The sequence below is a fragment of the Prionailurus bengalensis genome, chromosome A2 (genome assembly GCF_016509475.1).
Source record: "Prionailurus bengalensis isolate Pbe53 chromosome A2, Fcat_Pben_1.1_paternal_pri, whole genome shotgun sequence".
NCBI lineage: Eukaryota > Metazoa > Chordata > Mammalia > Carnivora > Felidae > Prionailurus > Prionailurus bengalensis.
Genome location: NC_057348.1, coordinates 44,885,989 through 44,907,915, shown reverse-complemented (window position 1 = coordinate 44,907,915; position 21,927 = coordinate 44,885,989). Strand labels below are relative to the sequence as shown.

Here is a 21,927-nt window from a genome sequence, read left to right as displayed (position 1 = left end):
TAGTTTAGTGACTTAAATTTTTTTTCCTTTCCAGGATAAATACTCACCTATAACACTAAGCTCTGCGCTGGAAAAGATAACTCCGTGTTTATTCTCGGCCACACACTGATACATGCCAGCATCTGAGAGGTTCACTACTGTTATGTTGAGCATTCCTTGCTCAATTTGAATTCTATCCTGTGAAAGAAAAGAGGAACACAAAACAATGACCTTCTCAACTGAGACCTTAAGGCAATTTTGCTACATGTTATATCAAAGGGGCTTAATGAGAAGAAAATAGCCATCATATAAGCAATTTACATTACATGATCTATTTATCTGTCAACTAAATTTGTGGCAGGTCAGATGCTAAATGGAACAACCTTGTACATCAGTTGGTAAATGGAATTTAAATTGTAGGACTCTCTGGAGTTCTCATTGATTCAATAGTGAAACCATTCAGATTAATATCCTCTCTAAAATAGATGAACTTGAAATTTAAAATGCTTTTGTACTCTCAGGCTTTGTGCTGACTGGGTGGTAGGGGTGGGGTGGGGAGGAGGGTAGGGAATACAACCATATTTACTGTTCAGAGTATTAAAACATTCAGATTATGAGGAGGCAGCACTTTGAAGGTTAAGAGAATTGTAATCTATATATTATAGATTATAGAAGCAGAGACAAATATTTAATATTGGTTGATGTCAGTGGCATAATCTAAGCTTAGGACCATCTTCTGGAGGCCAATTGGAAGAAAGAAGAGTTAATGTACTGAACAAAAGACCATTCTCATTTTTCAGCCTGAGGATACCTAATTTGAATTATCAATTTTTTTAAGTCCCAAAAAGGATCTCCTCCTCCCCAGGAACCTGCCATTTAAAAAATATAAGATAAAAAGAAGTACTGGTTTTCTATTTGCTGCAGGGTTGCAATTTAGCAGGGTAGACACCTTATTAGGCTCTGATCAAATCTAGGTACCCAGGTTCCCTCACGTTAAATAAAATTGAGGAAAATGCTGCTTATCTGGGTACCTACACTTTAGTGGTTTGAGTTTGGCTTTTATAATTGGGAGAATCATGGAGTCAGCAGGAGCTCTTCCAGGGACAGGAGAGGAGTATGTGACAGGGCGACAGTCCCCTTTCTGCTTTGTGTGCACTGATGACCCACCGTTGCTCACAGCAGGCACTCTTCACTGGGCCGCCTACGGTGGAGGAAATCTGAGTATGAAAACCTGCCTCTTAACTTGGGGCCTGAGGAAAATGTCAAATTTCAGGAACATTTGAGTTCAGTAGGAAAATACCACAGGAAAAGTTTAAATTGGACACAATTGTTCCTCATTCTTATTAAGGCCCTCCTCATCCTCCCCTTGCTTCATTCCTAGTTCTTTGTCAGGGTCTGCTCCCTTAGATGAGCATTCCTGTATTATGTCAATGTCTCCTCTCTCATAGCAGATTCTCATAGTACTTTCCAGATGCTCTTTCAGAACCAAGGTATTTACTCTTTAAGCTGCTAAGTTTGATGACTGCTCACAGCTGGGTCCCTCTCTCTGGGTAATGCTTTTGGCAGAAAGAACTTTCCAAATTCAATGCCTGGTTGGTGCAGTGGTACAAAGGCCGCCCCCCTGCCCCCTTTGCCTCTAACTTGGGAACCTCTGAAGGGCCTTCTGCTCCAGAGCTCCCCCTGTAGGCTTATATTGAAACTGCACCACTGTTTAACCTCTGCCCAGCCTGGCTTCTCTGACTCCTTCATAGGTGAGGCTCTGAGAGCTTTCCCAGCATACCTCCTGAACACAAATGTCTGCCTCAGAGTCTGTTTTTAGAAAACACAAAGAAAGACAGTGACTACTGAAGTATTTATTTTCAAAGAGCATTTGGACTTTTCTTCCCTTTGGGCCATATTCCCTCCCCCTCCTTTTCCTTAAGTCTTATTTTCCATATAACCAATTCTGAAAACCTTATTCAGGCAAACTTTGGTAGTTAGTTCTGAATCCAGGAGACCTTCAATATTTGAATCCTGGCTCTATTACTTACTAAAGATGGATGTGACCTTAGGCAAACTGCTCTGACCTCAGGCAAACAAGACAGGTTCCTTGTCTGCAAATTGGGCATAGCAATAGTACTTACCTCATAAGGTTCCTTGTGAATACCAGATGAGGCAATGTGTTTGAAGTGGCAGGACAGGTTAGCACTTGTTAAATGTTTGAGAATCACACCTTCCAAATCCTTTTTAAACATTATTATAACCTATCATTTCCCCCTAACAAAATGAATAGTCTCCATAGAATTTTCATTTCAGGGGTTACATATTTCTAAAATTAACATTTTCTTCTTTTAAAGTCTATCTGTGTGTGGGGGGGGGGCTGGGTGGCTCAGGTGGTTAAGCATACAGCTCTTTTATTTATTTATTTATTTTTTTTAATGCTTTTATTCTTGAGAGAGAGAGAGGGAGACAGAGTGCAAGTGGGGGAGGGGCAGAGAGAGAGGGAGACACAGAATCTGAAGCAGGCACCAGGCTCTGAGCTGTCAGCATGGAGCCCGATGTGGGGCTCAAACTCTAACCATGAGATTCTGACCTGAGCTGAAGTCGAATGCTCAACCAACTGAGCCACCCAGGCGGCCCAAGCATATAGCTTTTTTTTTTTTTTAAAGCATATAGCTTTTAATTTTAGCTCAGGCTAGGAACTCACGGTTCATAAGCTCAAGCCCAGCATTCAGATGGAGCACTGTCAGCCCAGATCCTGCTTGGTATTCTTTCTCTCCCTCTCCCCAACTTGTGTTCTCTCTCTCAAAATAAATAAATAAACTTAAAAAAAAAACCATCAGTCTGCTTAACTTTTCAAAATATCTTGTTTATTTTCATAGACATAAGTTCTTTTTTTTTTTTTAATTTTTTTTTCAACGTTTATTTATTTTTTGGGACAGAGAGAGACAGAGCATGAACGGGGGATGGGCAGAGAGAGAGGGAGACACAGAATCGGAAACAGGCTCCAGGCTCTGAGCCATCAGCCCAGAGCCTGACGCGGGGCTCGAACTCCCGGACCGCAAGATCGTGACCTGGCTGAAGTCGGATGCTTAACCGACTGCGCCACCCAGGCGCCCCTAGACATAAGTTCTTTATTTAACTCTTTCAGCATCCTAAACAGACTCATTCCTATTTCTTTGTTAGACCATTCTATTGTTTGGTTCAAATTTCTAAAAAATAACTTTTTGAAAATGTTTTGGAATATTGGCTTACAGGCTTATTTGTGAAAAGGAGTTATTTTTCTTTGTTTGTTTTTATTCCCATCAGCAGTTTTGTCGCTGTTCTACCTCATCACCTGGGTCACCAGCCCAGAAGCAGATCTGCTCATGGATTCTGTGAGGTCCTGATCTGTGAGGACACTCAAATTACTGCAGCTCTCAGCCCGGAGCCAGTGGGAATCCTGGCCCAAGACTTTCCATCTGTCTTGCACCACTGTGTGTGATTGCTTCTTTCACCGGAGAGCAATAGGTGGGGAAGATTCACACCCCAAGCCCTTACTCTAAGGATATTGTATCCTGTCTCCAGAGAGGATTTTTGCTTTTTTATTTTTTTATTTTTTTTTGAGAGAGAGGGCACAAATTAGTGAGGACCAGAGAGAGAGAGAGAGAGAGAGAGAGAGGGAGAGAGAGAGAGAGAGAAAGAGAGAGAGATACCTATGAGGGGCAGAAAGGGGAGAGAAGGAGAAAGAGAAGTTGGGGTCAACCACAGCAGGACTTGTGTTCACCCAATGCTGGCCTCGAACTCACAAACTATGTGATCGTGATTTGAGCTGCAGTCCCAATACTTAACTGACTGAGCCACCCAGATGCCCTGGATTTTTGCTTTTTTAAAGCCAAGCTCTCAGGTACCACTGCCTTCCCTCAGGCCTACAGTCTAGTGCCTCCAGTCACAGTAATCACTTTCAGTTTTTGTTCTATTTCTGTTGCATCAGAAATATTAATCTTGCATTTGCATATGCCATTACTACGTGTTTGGAGGCAGAATGGGTGTTTTGATGGTGATCTTATTGGACATCACGTTGTTGTCCAGAAGTCTCCACGAACAGAAGAGAATAACAAAACCACACTGAGAGGAGAATTTGTATGCTGGGAGGTCTTACTCTCTCTTATATAGAACACATACAAATTTGTTTCTTAGCACAGTTACATGTTCCAGACTTTCTGCATGACTTTCCAATTGTACAGCCAAAGATGTTAATTTATGAAAACCAAAGATTTTGTACAGAAGCTTAATTGAACAAGGCTGAAGAACTGGATGTATGGAGTTTCTATGTATCAACTGCATTCACTTCCACTTTTTCTGCTATTAACACTTGGTTGCTTATTATTTTCTAAATAACTCATCATTTTCCTGTTTCCATAACAATGAGGTCACATGAAACATTACAGTCAATACTAAAATATGATTATCATCAGTTGGCTTACCCGAGTTAATAGTGGTTCACCATTTTTTAGCCACCTGTATGTAGGTTTGGGCCTTCCATTTGCTTTACATTCCCAAAAGACATTTTCTTCAATGGCCACATGTGTATCGTTTATTTCTTGAATCCAATTAGGTTGAGCTATAGCAGTTCAGAAAGCAAAGAAAAGATGTACATTCAGTATATGTTCAATCTATTTTTATCACATGAAATCGAAGGACAAAAGTAGGTTTGTAATAAAATTATTTTTCCAGGTGTTATGCATATTTCAAGGCTGGGTAAGAGTTCAGGGGTACTTTTAGAAGACAACCCACTCTATGTCCAACTCTGAATGTCCTGTTTTTGCAGCCCATGTGGCTGGTCTTTTAATTGCTAAAGGCAGAAAATAAAAGCAGCATTGCCATATGGCCAAATTAACTGTCCCTCTCCTCCAAGTAGCTATTTTTTACCATTTTTGTAGGAGAAATATCCCACACTGCCCCACCATTTCTGGCTGGGAGCATGTTTTCCTAGATACATACTATGTTTCCCAGATTGCTTTGCAATTGGAGGTAACCATGTGACTAAGTTCAAGCTCAGCGTACCTGTGTGAAAGTAGTGAGATCAACTTTCAAGTTGTTTACTGAAAGATACTTGCCCCGAAATCTCATTGCCCCATACCATTGATGGGAAAAAAAAAGTGACAACTGCAATAGTCTTGGGCTCAGAGATAGAAGCTACGAAGGATGAAAATGCAGACTTATCAGTCTTGGACTTTGAATAACTTTGTAGAGCAAAGTAGCCCCAGACTCACCAGCAGATTGTTGGGGAAATATGTGGGGAAGAAATAAAATTTTTTTAAGCCAATGTATTTTTGGGTCTCTCTATTAGAGCAGCTTAGTCTCTCGCTAACTAATACACTTCACTCCTACATACTATATAGATAATTTTGTGACTTCTTTCTCCTTCTAGACTACATCATTGTTTACTATTGACTTATTTCATATTGATAGAATGTTATACACAAGAGTATGGCTCCAGAACCCCAAATCTCTGAATGAGTCCTGATTTTTACCAAAACTTTCATAGGAAATCATCTCTTGCCCACAGTCTACCACTGTGGAATTCAAGGTAGCCCACCATCCTACACCACTCCCACTACCCAAATTATGCCACCTTTCTCATGCTTCAGTTGAAATCATGCTTTTTTTCTCCTTGTTCTCAATAAAGACAATGTTAATTCCACATTCCATAAAATGTCATCATAAATACCAAGCTTTGCCTACAGCACAATTCATGCTATTGTTAACTGTAATGGCAAATGTACTTAAGTAGAAGACCTTTAGTCCAAAGTTCATGCAGAAGAGAACCACAGATATCATTCTGGAATGTTTCCTTCTCACAGGACAATTTCTGTAGGGTAATGCCTACCAACAGAAACCTAATAGTTAGAATTGTTATCAGTATTTAATTAGAAGGTGCTACTCAATATTCTTAACATGTCTCTTTTCTGATTTGACCTCAGAATCTTCATTGAGTGAGGCTTCAAATCATCTATAATTTAATTCAAAAGGAAATTACTAGTGTTGAGGCTAAGCTGTCTATCTTACCTACTTACTAATGAACAAAACTAGAAAAACACTCAACAAGTCACTTTACCAGCAGAGGTCTCTAGGTCCTTGAATAAATATTGCTTTCTCCTTTTCCCATCTACAAACAAATGCATGTTTTTCAAGGAGCAAAACACAATTTTACAAATTTTCTACTGATGGGGATGATGCATTGTTGCATACGAGGGGAGGCTGAAAGGGTCGATTTTCAAAAAAAAAAAAGTTGTAACATCAACAAGCATTAATTTCAACGAAAGGTTATAACCTTCATCCTTGAAAGAGCTGCAAGTCTGCCATTGTTCTGTATCTTCCTGCTGCTCATGCAAAGGGAGCTCAAAAGGTAGATACCTTTTCTGTTCTCTGCTTGGAGAATTTGATGTGTAACCCTGATAGGGCTAACGGCAATTGTGTGCCTGATTTCACATTCAACCTGCTGAATATTTACCCCCCACAGAGTCCATGAAAACAAAGCAAACAAGAAAAGCTACAGAAATCTATGTGGAATATTAACAACTAAGCCAAACTTTTCAAAGAGACTGAGGGAAAAATAAATGGAAGGGCAAATGTAACTTATGAAGCAATGTCAAGTTGTAGTTCAAAAAGGAAACATCAAAACCACGTGCAAAGAGTGAGATTTCAATGTCACAGATTTCCTGCAACACTTGAGCTTATTCGTTGTTTTCTTTCAAAAATATAGAAACCTGGAATGGAAGCAAAGCCTTGCCATCCCACACTCAAAAAAAAAGAGATGGGGCAGGGCAGGGAGAGTCTTGAGAGGATTTTGCAAACACCTTGCAAAGTTCTAACTAACGACTTCCATGGGCTCATTCTGTCTCTTCCAACAGGCTTATGGAAGTTAAGGTGCTTGACAAGAATGCTCACTGGTAGTTATTTGTGCTGGTCAAGGTGAAATCACACACTAATTCAGCTGATGTAAGACATCATCATATACTTTGTTTTTAAGTAAAATTAATTCATAGAAGACAAATGTGAAATGATAAAAACATATTCCTTTTGAGGTGATACCTGGACAAGGGCCCAGGATCAGGAAAAGAATATAATATTATATAAATGGCAAAGAATGAGATAATCTTACTTTTTAACATGCCAGTTGCAGATCTATAGGGCAAATGCCCACGCAGTGAAGATTTCTGCTGCCACTCACTTAGACTGGATGAATCAGATCTAAGTGAGTGAATTTCTTGTATGCAGTCTGTGACTGATGAAAATTGTTTATATCTCTCCATATCTCTTCAGGTCACCTAGTTCAAAGTCTTTGGATAACAAATGGTCCACTTTAGAGCATGATGAAAACAAGATTTCATATATATATATATATATATGTATGTATATATATATGAACATATATATACATATATATACATATATATGTATATATGTGTATATATATACATATATAACATATATATGTTGGCTAATGCATATGGGTCTAAGGTATTTATTACTTAGTATCTAGTTTTAACTACCTTTTATGATTCCATTTATAAATAGTAACTCTTAAGGAAGACCTGAACAGGTTGGTATAGCACTAGTATTTCAGAAACCAAGTTGTATTTAAATGCCTTTTTGGGTAATATATGTAGATCCCACGTATTAAACAGAATGAATCACATCCACATATTAAACCATCTATTTTGGCTATTCATGTTCTTTCAAGATTTGAAACAGAAGAATTCCTTCTCTGTAACATCTCATCTTGTTCTCAAGCTACAAATTCAAATATAAGGTTAAATGATTATGTAGGATTTGACCTTGTGACACCATTAGTCTCTTGGATAGATGAACAATCTTTTCATTTCAATCTTTTATAAAATAACTGCCAGAAATTACCTAAATCTTTGTGTATTCCAGCCAATGGAATCATGTAAGCATCATATCCAATAAGAATTTATACTGCTGATGGATTGAATTTGAACTCAGTGGCCAAACAATTCTCAAATCTACATCTCAACCTAGATCTCTGATTCTCCAAAACCAAAAATTTCTAATAAGAAGAAATGCCATCATGAGCCTTAGAACTTAGAAATTTAAAAATGTAAAAGAAAGCATATGCTGGGGAAAAGCATTTAAATCACTATTGCAAAGATGATCCAGTGGCCATTCGAAATTATTTCTGGTTACTGACATAGTCTTGGAGAAGATGAATCAGCTCCAGGGAATACAGAGGTTTAACTAATAATATTGCTTAAGAAATTTATTAGTAGTGGGTTTTATAAACCTGAAGACAATCACTTGGATTCAATTTACCACCTGGATATGGATATGGATATAAATATGGATAGCTGCTTCCCAAATCCTTATCTCCAGACTGGAAGTTTGGATTGTTCACAGAATCACTGATATATTCTCATTATCTTCACCTTGAAACCAAATGTTCCCAGCACTAGCACTTGAACTATTCACTTTCAAACCTTACTGTAGAGGGTATTCCAACTTATCCTTATAGTCTCCTCTGAAACCCCTGACTTCCCATTTGCAGAAGTCACTGAATGGAAAGACCAGCTTTCAGTGGTCTGAAATACTTAACCAGCAATACTTATACTGTGTCCCGAGGTAGAGTCCAAATTTGATCTTTGTTCAGCGTTTATCATCTCCCATCCTCTGACTTCAGGCTCCGGTCCACTCAACACATGGTGGCAGGAAAGCATCCTACTATGGGGGGTTTCAAATTCAATTTTGCAAAGCTTTGAGGTCTCTTGGGAGGTATTTGCTTCAACTAGAGAAGGCTTGCTTTGTTTTAAACATAGAGAATTTGATGTAAAAAAAAGGAACTTAATGATTAAACAACACATGCACTTTGAAAAATACTACATTGAAGCCATCTAAATCTTGTCTTGGATTTGGAGCCTGGAGATTGTCAGCACAGAGCCTGACGCGGGGCTCGAACTCACACACCGCGAGATCATGACCTGAGCCGAAGTTGGACGCTCAACCGACTGAGCCACCCAGGTGCCCCTTGAGACTGTATCTTGAACTAACTGAATTCTTGGGTCTCCCAGGTTCTCTGTTAATTTGTGCTTCACTCAGACACCCCTAGTTAGAGTCTCTTCACCTCTGTACTGTACTTTTGCTTCTGGAAATGACAATATCATCAGGCCAAGCCTCTCAAAGGTAACAATGATAAACTCTATACAAAAGATAAAAGCTGACTATGTGAAGGCAGCCAAGAGCAAGCATATTTCTATTAATAGGTATTCACTAATAAATACAACAGATGTGACTGGAGGAATTAAGTCTCTGTGTGAGATAATGGACAAAATTTATGAATGCGCTTTGCACACTGTAAATGTTATACATACCAAGAGAACATTACCACCATTTCATATTTTTAGGCTAATATTTAAAGTACTCTGCCATCTTGTTCTACCCAGTTCTCTTACTTTCTCTCCAACTATGCCCAGAAAATACATAGCTGCCATCAAATAAGGGTCTTCTTTATCCTCAAGTCCAATAAGTCAGTTCTTCCTTGTATCTTTGTTCTTATCATTTTTTCTTCTTGGGATATTTCTCTCCCCTCCATCCTTAACCTGTTTTTACTCTGAAGAAACAGCTCCTCCATGAGGCCTTCCCCGATTGGCCAATCACAATCCTTCTGAACACATAGAGTTCATTTGGCACAAACAGCCTGATTTGTGCCATCACTTGTATTGTTTTTGTAAGGCCTTACAGCTGGTTCACTAAGCCCATTTTTGCTCACAAAAAACAAGCTATTACTCTAGCCTAACATGGATTAATTTCCCTTTAACTTTCAACTTAATCACTACCTAGTGATTCTCAGAATCTGGTCTTACTGGGTTGATTTTATCCCTTCCTGCTCCTTCCCCTATACACCTTCTGAGCAAAATACCACCAAGCCCTGACATTATGTATTTATGGGGTATCTCATCAGCATCACTTTATATTTGTTATTTCTCAACCCCATAATAACCTGTAGGTTAAATGGAGTTTTCCTCATTTTACAGATGAAGCATAGAAATAGTAAGGTCTCAATTCAGAAAGGGGTCCAGTTAGGATGGGCACGCAGGCCTGCTTGCCTCCAACACCCATGCTCTATCTATAGGTTCTGAAAACATGTGCAACCTTACCATCAGTGGTGATGTGAGCATTTTTTGGACCTGTGTTTCTCAAAGTATGGTCTAAGGACCACTAGGATTCCCTAGGTCTCTTTCAGAGAACCCATGACATCTTTTCTTTCCAACTACCTATCTGTAGGAGATTTCCTTCACATACTTCAACCAAAACAATACATCATGACTGACTGAACACACAAGCACACATAAGAGTTCAGCTTTCTTCTGTTAAAACAGACATTAAAGAGATTTGCAAACACATAAGCAATGCCTCTTTTCTTATTAATTTCTCTGTGAAAAAATATAATCAGTTTTCTTAAAATATGTTAATTATGTTAACAGGTCATTTTAAAATAAAGTATTAAATTAGGGGCAGCCTGGGTGGCTCAGTCGGTTGAGCGTCCAACCTCAGCTCAAGTCATGATCTCACAGTTCACAAGTTCAAGCCCTATGTCAGGCTCTGTGCTGGCAGCTCAGATCCTGGGGCCTGCTTCGGATTCTCTGCCTCCCTCTCTGCACCAGCACACCCCCCTGCCCCCAACCACCTCGCTCATGCTCTCTCTGTCTCAAAAATAAACATTAAAAATTTTTTTAATAAAAAATAAAACGTACTAATTAAATTGTTTTAATTTTTAATATGGGATATACTGGTAGATACTGGCAAAAATCCTTTGGAGCATTTAATAATTTTTAAGGGTGAAAAGGGATCTTGAAACCACAAGTTTGAGAACTCCTACTTTAGATAAGCACAGAAACTTTCAGATAAATGAATCTACTTATGTAAAACTTGCTACAAGTATATTTAAACAGTATTCCTTGCTGGATAAAAATTATAACAGTACCTCTGCATTCTATGGTAATAAGGAGTGAAGACATTGAATTGAATTTCAATATATTGTCCTTGATGTGACTTTTTCTTCCCTAGTCTGAAGCTTCTCTTGGGGTAAGGACCCTGTGTCCCCACTTCTGCATTACTTCTCACTGACCCTTATTCACAGTACGTTCTCAATATGTACCTCTTGACATTTACAGCAAGCCAATTTAATGGAACTACCAGACAAAGAGAAGGAACAAAAATTGTTGACTTCATTTTAGTGGCACTGACGGTAACTGAGGGTCTCAGTATCAGTTCTTTCCAGGACAATTAAACAGACTATTGCTCTACTCCGAAATTACCTTATCTGTTGTTTTCATCTTTTGGTCACTATGTCCTTTAAGCCACTTTGCAGGACCGAATATTATCTAGAGATCACATACATGTAGCATATCCAGGGGGAAATTAGTATGCTGTGCTGCATGATACTTCTGTATTCACTTGTTGATGACGCTAGAGATACTCAAACACTGTTTGCACAGCCATCAAGCCTATAGTTTTGCCATTTGAGCCAAAGGACCATAGTATACAAGGTTTAGACATACAGCTATATATGTAATTTGGAATGGAAAATAAAAAGAGCTCATTCAGACTCAATCAGTTGATTATCTTAGAAAATAAGAAGAAAGAAAGCCAATTATTCATCTGGATGTTTTCATTTATGACACTGGTTGTGGGAAAATATGGAGAAAAAGTATCTGGATGATTAATGGATTTTCCCCTTACCTACTGTATTAAAATGTCTTATTGGCAGGAAAAATAACATGTGCAGTATAACAGAAAGGGCAGTTGTAGCCATGGCTCTGATTCTCACTCACTTTACGATCTTGGGTATGTTATTTCATGTCTCTGGGCTTTATTTTCTTTATTTATAAAAATCAAGGGGTTGGCCATAGTAGTTCCTTCCAGCTCAAACGTGACAGGATTCTACGTATTACAGCCTGCTCAAATACTATATTCTCTATTTCCTAATGGTGAAGAGGATTTTACTCTCTTAACACCTGTTACATATAGGAGGAATTACACAAAAGCTATTAAATATCAGGTTCTTTTAGTTCACACTTCATTCTTCTAAATGATGACTATAATACTATTGGTCTACTTGCGAAAAAAAAAGGAAGTGACTATACAGACACAATGAGGCAAAAAATGAGTAATTATCAAGTGAATTAAATCCATTTTGTACTTTCCTTTCCCTTCTTCAAAGATAATTACTTTAACGCCCTCATTCTACTTTGTCTGTGTAGACTGGCTACAATGCCTGATGTGACAGCGAGCTTTGTAGAGCTATGTAGCTTTGTAGAGAACCAGAACACCTTTGCCTGTGTGTAATGTAATCTCAGTTTCACTCTACCTACCACTTGCATACAGCTTAGCACAGAGTAATGGTTCACACAGTGTGGACTCTAGACAAACTGCATCAGCGTTACTGAAATACAACTTAAAAAAAATTTTTTTAACATTTATTTATTTTTGAGACAGAGAGAGACAGAGCATGAACGGGGGAGGGTCAGAGAGAGAGGGAGACACAGAATCCGAAACAGGCTCCAGGCTCTGAGCTGTCAGCACAGAGCCCGACGCGGGGCTCAAACTCACAGACCGTGAGATCATGACCTGAGCTGAAGTCGGATGCTCAACTGACCGAGCCACCCAGGCGCCCCTGAAATACAACTTTTTAAAAATGCACATTCTCGGGTCTCACCCCAGCTCTACAGAATCAGGACCTGTGAAGGTAGGGCCCAATATTCAGCATTTTAATACATTCTCCATGTTATTCTGATGCACACTGAAGTACAAGAACCTGCAGCATGAAGGAACAAGCATGGCATTTGGAACCTAGCTCTGTGTCTTACTATGTAAACTTAAATCAGCTACATAAACTCTGGCAATCAGTTCCATCTACAAACTGGTTTCATTAGAATGAGAATGTCTTACTGGTTGTACCTCCAAAATATATCCAAGTCTCTCTATTTATTTTCCTTCCTTGAGTCCTAGCCACTATCATCTCTCACCTAGATGGCTCCCTGATCGGTTGTCCTGTGTTTGCTCTGGGTTCCGCATCATCTATTCACCACAAAGCAACCACCGTGGTCTTCTAAAGACAAGAATCATATTAAATCACTCTCCTGGTTAAAATCTTCCAGTGGTTTCCCATTATACTCAAAATAAAACCCAAACTCTGTACCTGGCTCATAAAGTACTGCATAATCTGTTGCTTTCCTATGCTTCAACACTTTTGTCCTTTCTCACCAAGATTTTGTTATATTGATTTCCTTGATGCAGCTCAAACATGTCAAGTAGTTTCCTGTCTCAGGGCCTTTGCAACTCCTTCCCTTCTGCCTGGAATGTACATCCCTCAAAACTCTGGCTCTTTCTCATCCTTCAAGTTTTGGCTCAGAGTTCAAATCTCAGACTAGTCTTCCCTAATGACCTTATCTTATGAAGCCTTTCTTCTGCTCCTGGTTTTTTTTTCTATCACATCCTAATTACTTTCATTATAATTCTTATCACAATATGAAATTTTATAGTTCATTTATTTGCTTAATAGTATATTGTCTTTCAACTTCTAGTAAAATATAAGCTCTTTGAGGGCAGGGATTTGTCCTGCAGCCCTAGTGCCTAACATGTTCTGCCATATGTGTAGGGGCCTCTTTTGGGCAACAGCCTTGAGCAATGGAAACTTGATTGAGGCAAATGGGCCCACAGTGACCACTGAGTTGAATACAAACAGGTTCATTAAGCAAATCACCTCGAAAGAGCCATAGGCCCTAAGTGACCATTTACAACCAGTCACAGTTCCTAAGATTACTGAAAAAGGGAAAGCTGTATACATTCCCCATACTTCCCCACTCTGCCCTATAACTATAGCCCTCACCACCGCCTTGTGACAGACAGTCTTTCTTTTGATGTCCTTCCCTCTGCTCCCTTGGAGTGTATTCAATAGGCTTGTATCTCCTTTGTTCTGCCTTCAGTGAATTCTTTCACTGTCTCATGCTGCCGGCCCCTACACCATCCAACGGGATGCACCACAATATGTAGGCAATGAAAAAAGATATTTGTTGAACTAATAATATATCAAAATCACTTTGGAAAATTTCTACCTTTAGCAACAAAGACCCATTGTATTTTACTCTTGAAAATTACAGACCTATTTGTAGAAAGTTTTTTACGTTGAAAAATGTCTGAAACAGCAGATTAAAACTAGACCACACTGCATAATGTACAAACTTATCCTGTCACTATATTGTATACCTGAAACTAATGTAGCATTGTGTGTCAACCATAAAACACAAAACAAAGACTAGACCACACTGGTCAAGTATAAGTCATGGCAAAAATAAAATGGGAAGATAGGGTAGGGTAAAATGTTTTATATATGAACTAGTTTTAATTCCTCACACATATCAAACAGGAGTAGCACATGCAAATCTAAACACACAGGTAGAGTGGGAGCACACCAACCAGGAACAGGGGCTTCCATCATGCTGACACAGGGAAGATGGGAGCAATGGAATCAAGCCCAGCAGGCCTTGGGAGCAAGGTTAAATGGTTTCAGTGCAAGATGAGGAAAACTGCCATTTTGCTAAGCCAGATCAGAAGTTAGCATACGCATGGTTGATGTGGAGACTTTGATGAACGGAACGAGATAACTTGGAACCATAAAAGAGGAGCAAGCTTCTAAACTCAAACCCATGGTTTATAATCCCTGAGCACAGCACATCTTAACACTGTGAGAAATTCTCTTGTCGACAAAGGCAGAACATTCATGGATAAGTGACTGGGGCTATTTTCTCCCCTTTTGTGATCTACATAGTGATTTTAATTATAATAACTCATTTAAATTGGAGATCTAGACAGCTGGATATTAGGCACTCAGCATTGGGAAAACCCAATAGAGACCAAAAAAATGAGAGGCAAAAAAAAATGACAGCCAAGCACTTTTGTATAATTAATCCCTCCTGTGACAATGAAAACAGTTCGATAATTTCTGTGTCACTGATATGCTAGTTGAGGAAAAACAAAAGAATAAACATAGATACAACAGCCAAACACTATTAAAGTCAACTGATCTGACAAGCTTCTAACACCAAGGGTGGTTGACAACTGAGAAAAAAGCTGAGTTATCTACAGAAAGCAGGCAAATTTCATTCTGCTTTTTCCCCCATGCATGGATGCAGATAACTCCATTTAAAAGGGAAACACTGGTAGAATCTGATTTTCATCTCCAGGGCAGTATCCCTGAAGGGAAAAAAAACAAAACAAAACATTTTACTGCACAAGGCTGAGGGCCAGTGACAAATTCGATTCTCTAGAACGGTAATTCTGGAGTATTCTTTTTCCAGTGGAGGAAAACTTTGACCCACTAGGAAGTACTATGCCAACTCCTGGTTACAGAACATTTCATACCTCCATAACATACTGAAAACAGATATTTCACTTAAAAGAAAACCATGGAAGTGAAAATAACTGTATTCAATTAGTTGAGCAACTCAAATAACACTTGGCAACAACCATAGCTGAACTGAAAAGTCTATTCAACTAATAAAAGAGAAAAAACATTGGCCTTTAACCTATTTTCAGGTTGTTCTTATCTGACATGTAAGGAATAATTATCACACTGGTGAGAAAAATGTGCCCTAAACACTTGAAAAATACATCAATTGCATCTCACTAAACAAATGTGTAACTCTTGGTGCTATGTTTTCCCTGTCAGTTAACTATGTCATCTTTTGCTTTTTAACCAATCAAATACGGGATCAACTATCACAGTTTAAGAAAGGGCAAAGATCAAATATCAACTCCGTCATTTGGCTTGAGTAGAATTAGTTCTTTATAATTGCTGAAGAAAGATGAATGATTAAAGAAGTGGGCAAATTTATTCAAACAACTGTTGCCCAGGTCATCACGTGAAATACCTTCTAGAACCATGTGGGCTCTTCTGCCTCCCCACATATATCAGGTATCTAAGTACCAAACGCTGAGGGTCACGTGAGAGAGTTCTCTGCAAAGTAGCGGATACTCAAAATGTCCACTCAGTTTCCAATCACGTTTCTAAAGAACGTTTTATGACTAATGAACAAAATCTGGCTATATCTTAAAACCAAAATACTTTAGAAGAAGAACTGATCAAGTAAATAGACTTTTTGGTATCTGTTATTGCAAAAAATAAGAACATTTAAAACTTTTGCTGTAACTTGTGCCTAAAGAGCTATTCTCAGTATTTCAATACATATTGTTGTGTATTTAAGCCATTCTTGAATAATTATCAACCTACAATATTTATTTTCAATGCCCAGAAAGATGGGATTCAGGCATGTTCCAATTTGGCAGAACTCTATTTGCCTTCAAAATGCCTATCCAGTGAAATCCCTTTTTGGATTTCAAATTGACACCCTAACAGGGTTTCCAAGATTGGCTAAATTGACGACCACGTGCTAGCAGTTTCACATTTATATTATGTTTGGATCAATGCCGATGATTTGATTGGAATAGGAGCAGCTGCACATAAAGTCTTTGGGGTGAGAGAGATTTGTCATGTTCCACTCTGATAACTAAATTTGGGGAGTGTGCATTTTGAAATGTTCATGGTACCACATTAAATTGCTATCAAATAGAAGCAATTACAAAGAATTAACATGAGCCCCAAATCAAAATTCTAAGGAAGAAAAGCATACAGCTTAAAAAAAAAATAAATTAGGAAGAAGGAAGAACAAAATGTTTCCTGCATCAAGTTTACAGCTTAATGGCAAGAGGAAACACGGTTCCTTTGCAAGTGCGTTCACACTAATATCCATCTCCCAAACACCTCAGCCTAATTTCTTCCTCTCTGCTCCGTCAACATCCTTGTCCCCCACCCTTACTCTCCACACCCAGAATCACCCAGGGAATGCTAATTAGCAGCAAACCAAGGGTTTTACACAGTCCTATTCTAAACAATCTTTTCTGAAAAGCCTGAATGCAAACCTCTTGGTTTACGCTTTTAATACCAAGGTCTGTAGAACTACAAATGATAAAGTGGGAAGGCAAACTTACCATAAAAAGTCAACTGTCCCCTTGCTACATTTTTCCCTCTTGAATTTTCAGCCACACATTCATATAAACCGGCATCCTCCTGCTGAAAATTGGGGATTTCAAGAATTCCACTGGATTTGTGTCTTCTGGCTTTCCTTGCTATAGGCTTTCCATCAGCTCTTCTCCAAATAATAGTTGGTACTGGACTGATAGAATAAAAAAGAGTGAATCAAATTAGAGAAAACCATATCTTTTATTTGAACCTATGCTTCCCATAACCCCTTCCTTCTCGGTTCTAAGCATATAAACTTGCCCTAAACAGTACTCCCCAAAGTTCATTCATTCATGTATCACTATTACGATTTTAGCCATATCCACATTTCTAGTGTAATTATATATTAAGTGTTTTTCTTAGAATCAAATAACCTTTCATAACCTTAAATAAGGTAATATATCTCCTATACAATAGTAACACTAAAAAACATTTTTATATGCTTGTTATATATCTTTTTAGTACAAATGCTTTTTTCCACATCATAAACAGGAAAATAAATATGTCCACGCACAAATGTGTAAGATTAAAGACGCGTGCAAATTCTTTCACATTCCTCTCATACAAGGTACAGGCCCTCCTATGTCTTGAACCTGCTGTGTTGTTTGACTACTTTGATTACTGAACTAAGACAGAAGTGATGTTGTACCGTTTCAAGGGTTAGGCAATAAGAAACTGGCAGCTTCTACTTTCTGTCTCCTGGGACATTCTCTCTAGAACCTTACCAACTGATAACAGCAGTTCACCAGACAGTGGTTTAGGGAAATTTTTACTTAAAATAGAAAGATAAGGAAAGCAGCCATCTGTGGGGTCTTTATGTACTCTCATGGCATCTATCATCCTACAACCATAACTGTTAGAGCACATCTTAAATTGCAAGGAGGGCATCATTGAGTCTGCAAATCAATGCTTTAGCAAGCTAACCACAGCTTTTAAGACTGCAGCTTCCTACCAGGGGATACAATTATTTACTTATTTATTTTTCACAAAACACACACACAGTGAAGTAATTAGGCTAAAGACTTGCTAATCTTCTCTGGAAAACCTGAGATGGTATTTAAAAAATTAAAGCCATCAATTCTACTATACTTGTTTTAGAACAATTTAAGTTCATTCAACAGACACCAACTCTAAATGCAGAAAGGGTTCTATCAAAAGTATATTACGGGTGCCTTTACATCTAATGAGATACACACTTAATACAGGCCTTTACAAATAACTATACTTAGACACAGTCTTCCTGCTCTTAAGTGGGCAGTGATGATGTATTTTGGCAGTTGGATATGCATACCCAAATATCTTTGTGTAGACTGGAGGAACCCAATTTTGGTCTTTTGTTTTTATTCCAGTGCCATTCAGACAGTATGAATAGAGTTTAATTCACACCCCCTTTGAAGTATGAACAACAAGAATTTTGCTCTCTCTTCAAAAAACATTTTTCAAGGTGTCACCTTGCATAGTGTACTAAATTTACATCTAGGCTGCCCAGTTAACCTGCTTTCACCTTTTCCCTGGATTGGGTTTCCCAATGTATATATTTAAAATAAAAAATGGGGCCATGTGATAAAAATGGGGCCAGGCTGCTTAGCAGTCTGGTTTCAGTCTCTTAGTAATAAATTACGGGCATTTTCTATTTCTCACGTGTTGTTTTACAATTTGACTTTTAATGTCTGAACAGTGTTCAGTCCTACAGGTATGTCATAATTTATTTAAGGTGATAAGTTTTCAGGACATAAAAATTTACCAGTATATGTATGGTACCAAAGTAAAGATACTGGTGTAATTTATACTGCCCTGACTTAAAACCATGGAAACCAAAAGAATCTTTTTATTAGAGCTGAAAATATAGTGATAAAAAGGAATACCTTTCTTCTATGGTTGCTGTAAACACAAAAAATATACAGAAACAGATCACATGCTGATACAGGGGTTGGGCACAAGCAAGTGCTACTGCCTTAGCCATGATCTGGGCATAGGAAGAGGATAGGGAGTTAGCAATGGGTTAGCGGGAAATAGGGTTGGGTGTAGAGATCTACATCAATCAATAAATTCCATAGATGATCTAAAATTCTCATTTCAGATGACAGTGTGTACCATTTATGCCAACCCCCCTCCCTTTTTTAGGGTTACTGGGAAAATCTTAACTGATCTCTTTTTCCATTTTCTTTGTGCCCTCTGAGAGATAGATACTCTATGGAAATGTTAACTGGATCCCAACTAGGCTTATCTATAATTCCACAGACTTAATAATAAAGTTGGGAGTAATTTTCAGGCGAGTCTGTAAAATAGAGACTCTCTTAAAGAATATAAGATCTTCCCTATCTTTAGCCAGAGAAGAAAATCCAAAGTAGAGAGAAGAGACTGGTAATTTAAAAAGAAATTCAAGAAAAGTTTGATGCATCCTCTGTAAACTAGGGCCAGACTGAAAGTCCATATTTTTCTAAATAGTCGGCTTGAGCGTACCTCAAATGAAGGCCATTGTTTTCCTGTCATTCTGGGTTAGACAGCGTGCACATTATAGGTCACAATAATAAAAGAAAATACTTTTTCAGAATTGCCCATTCTCTTCTCCTTTGTGGCCATGTCAATTGTGGCAGCCTAATCCCCTTTGTGCCATTACATGTAGTCTCTCCATGGTGAGAGGGCAGAATCAAAGATGCATACATGGCATCACAAAAGAAAGGCCTGACTTGCTTTTCAGTCACCTCAGAAGCCATCACCGCGAACAGTGCAAATAAACTTCTACATCCGCACAGGCTGAAGGGTGAAGAAGACGGAAGAGAAACCAGACTTACTTTCCTAAGGCAAAGCATTCCAGCTTGACCGTTGTTCCTTTGGCAGTCGGCACCATTTCTGGGAATTGCACTTCTATTTTTGGCTCATATTCACCCATCACCCCTGTGAATAAACAAAGGGACTAAGTCTTTGAGGCTCTTTTAAAACATACATTAGTGTTTTTGTTAATTTAGGATGCTCTCATACAGCATTATGTGCACAATTAATTCCTTCATTTAAAGCAGGTTCTATCTCTAACCAGCCTTGAATTGTGGCTCTTCTCCCAGTTACTGCTAGGGGAAATTTTGTGTCACAGTGCCATACCATCTGCCTAGGATCAAATTCTCTGTGCATACAACTTCACTTCTTGAAAAACCTTTTTTTAAAAGGGAGTCATGGACCATGTAAGGAGGGGAGAGATAAAGTCCCAGTCACCAGGCAAATCAAATAAATGATCTTTTTGAAAACATACTGCAAAAAAAATTTAAGTACTTTACCAAAATACTTGCTGCTCTATTATGTCTATGTAAGAAAAAAATCTGAGTAGTCAGTTACTCAATTACGAATTACTTTATCATTCACTTCCAAAACCAATCTCGATTAATCATAAATTAGTACAGAGGAGGTAACATCAAATGCCAGTGACATTATATTCTGAACCAAGGTAAAAATGACAGGAGGAAGTAATACAGAAAACAATCTTTAAATCATACCCACCTTCCCAAAGGCATGCTGACTTTAAGGTCAAATTCTCTCACTTTCCTATATCGTAGGAAATTGTACAATTGTGGTCACGGTAACATAACCTAACAAACTAAGTCCCTACTTTATAACTAAAAACCAGTCAATTATTTCTTATCAATAAATTATCTTAAAATTTTTTTTTAAATGTTTATTTTGGAGAGAGAGAGAGAGAGAGAGAGAGGGAGATGAGCAGGGGAGGGGCAGAGAGAGACAGAGACAGAGCATGAGCGGGGGAGGGCAGAGAGAGGGAGACAGAATCTGAAGCAGGCTCCAGGGTCTGAGCTGTCAGCACAGAGCCCGACGCGGGGCTTGAACTCACCAGCCATGATATCATGACCTGAGTTCAAGTTGGACACTGAATTGACTGAGCCACCCAGGCACCCCTCTTACCAATACATTCTTGACCCCATCTCCCACTGATCAAATCCATTTATTTCTATTCAATGTCTCGTCCTTTCCGTGATCTCTGATTCAGCTGTGCCAATATAAAATTTGGAATTATCTAACACACTAAGAAATGATAGGATCCTTCATTTCCCCTCTCCTTTAGGCTTTCCGTAATTATAGGAAAAAAGACTGAGGGATTCAGAAGAAAAGGTGAAAGCAAAGAATGGACAGGGACAGGTACAATGACAGAGAGAAATGATTCCACTCATTTGGTTGAGGTGACCGTTTTCATCTGCAGCTTCAATGTTTGGGAAGCATCAAGGGGATTTTGCTAATGTGCAAAAAAGAAAATCAATGCTGTGAGATAACCTAACTGTCTAGCTAGGTTTGCTGTGAAGTATGTGGTCCAAAGTGCAAAGTTGAACATAACTTTGATTTTTTCCTTTCATAGAATGACAGGGAAGGGTGGATTTGGAAGGGGCCTTTTAAATAATTTAGTTCAGCATTTTTAATCTTGGCATTCATGGATGAACACTTTCCTACAGAGAGGACCTGCAGCTAGCAATCTATTCTCAAAAGGACTATAACCCACTCCCCCCAATGCAATTAAAATCGGTTCTAATCTATCCCTCCCTTTTGCGAGCAAGGCTGTAATCTCAAAGGGGTTAAGCAGTTTGTCTTTAGTTTTACAACAAGCTAGTTGGTGTTCCAGTTTGTAAATCTGGTCCCCAATTCCTCTTTTACTATGGCCTCTCACCACCGCAATGAAGAACACTGGAAAACTAGATTCAAATACATTAAATCCATGTTGCCACATTCAGATACAAAACCACTCCTTCCTTTTTGGCCAGTTTGGGTTCCCTTACACTTAAATTCAGGTTTGCCTTCCTTTAAGCATTTGCCACAAAGCTAGACCAGCAAAGAAGTGGCACTTGCTAATGACGGCATTCACCCACAGCTGCTGAACTTGCTAACCAACAGCC

General features: G+C 38.6%; 1 protein-coding gene across 3 annotated transcripts in view; it reads right to left on the bottom strand.

Annotated features, from left to right (window-relative positions):
• The window catches only part of CNTN4 (contactin 4), a 900,795-nt gene that overhangs the window by 145,413 nt on the left and 733,455 nt on the right, over nucleotides 1-21,927 (bottom strand). For all 3 annotated transcript variants that reach the window (XM_043587960.1, XM_043587961.1, XM_043587962.1), the window contains 4 exons: nucleotides 19,834-19,936; nucleotides 17,008-17,192; nucleotides 4,425-4,561; nucleotides 48-177 (listed from right to left, as the gene is read on the bottom strand). In XM_043587960.1, the coding sequence (XP_043443895.1) occupies nucleotides 48-177; nucleotides 4,425-4,561; nucleotides 17,008-17,192; nucleotides 19,834-19,936 (555 nt within the window). The remainder of the gene's footprint in view (nucleotides 1-47; nucleotides 178-4,424; nucleotides 4,562-17,007; nucleotides 17,193-19,833; nucleotides 19,937-21,927) is intronic.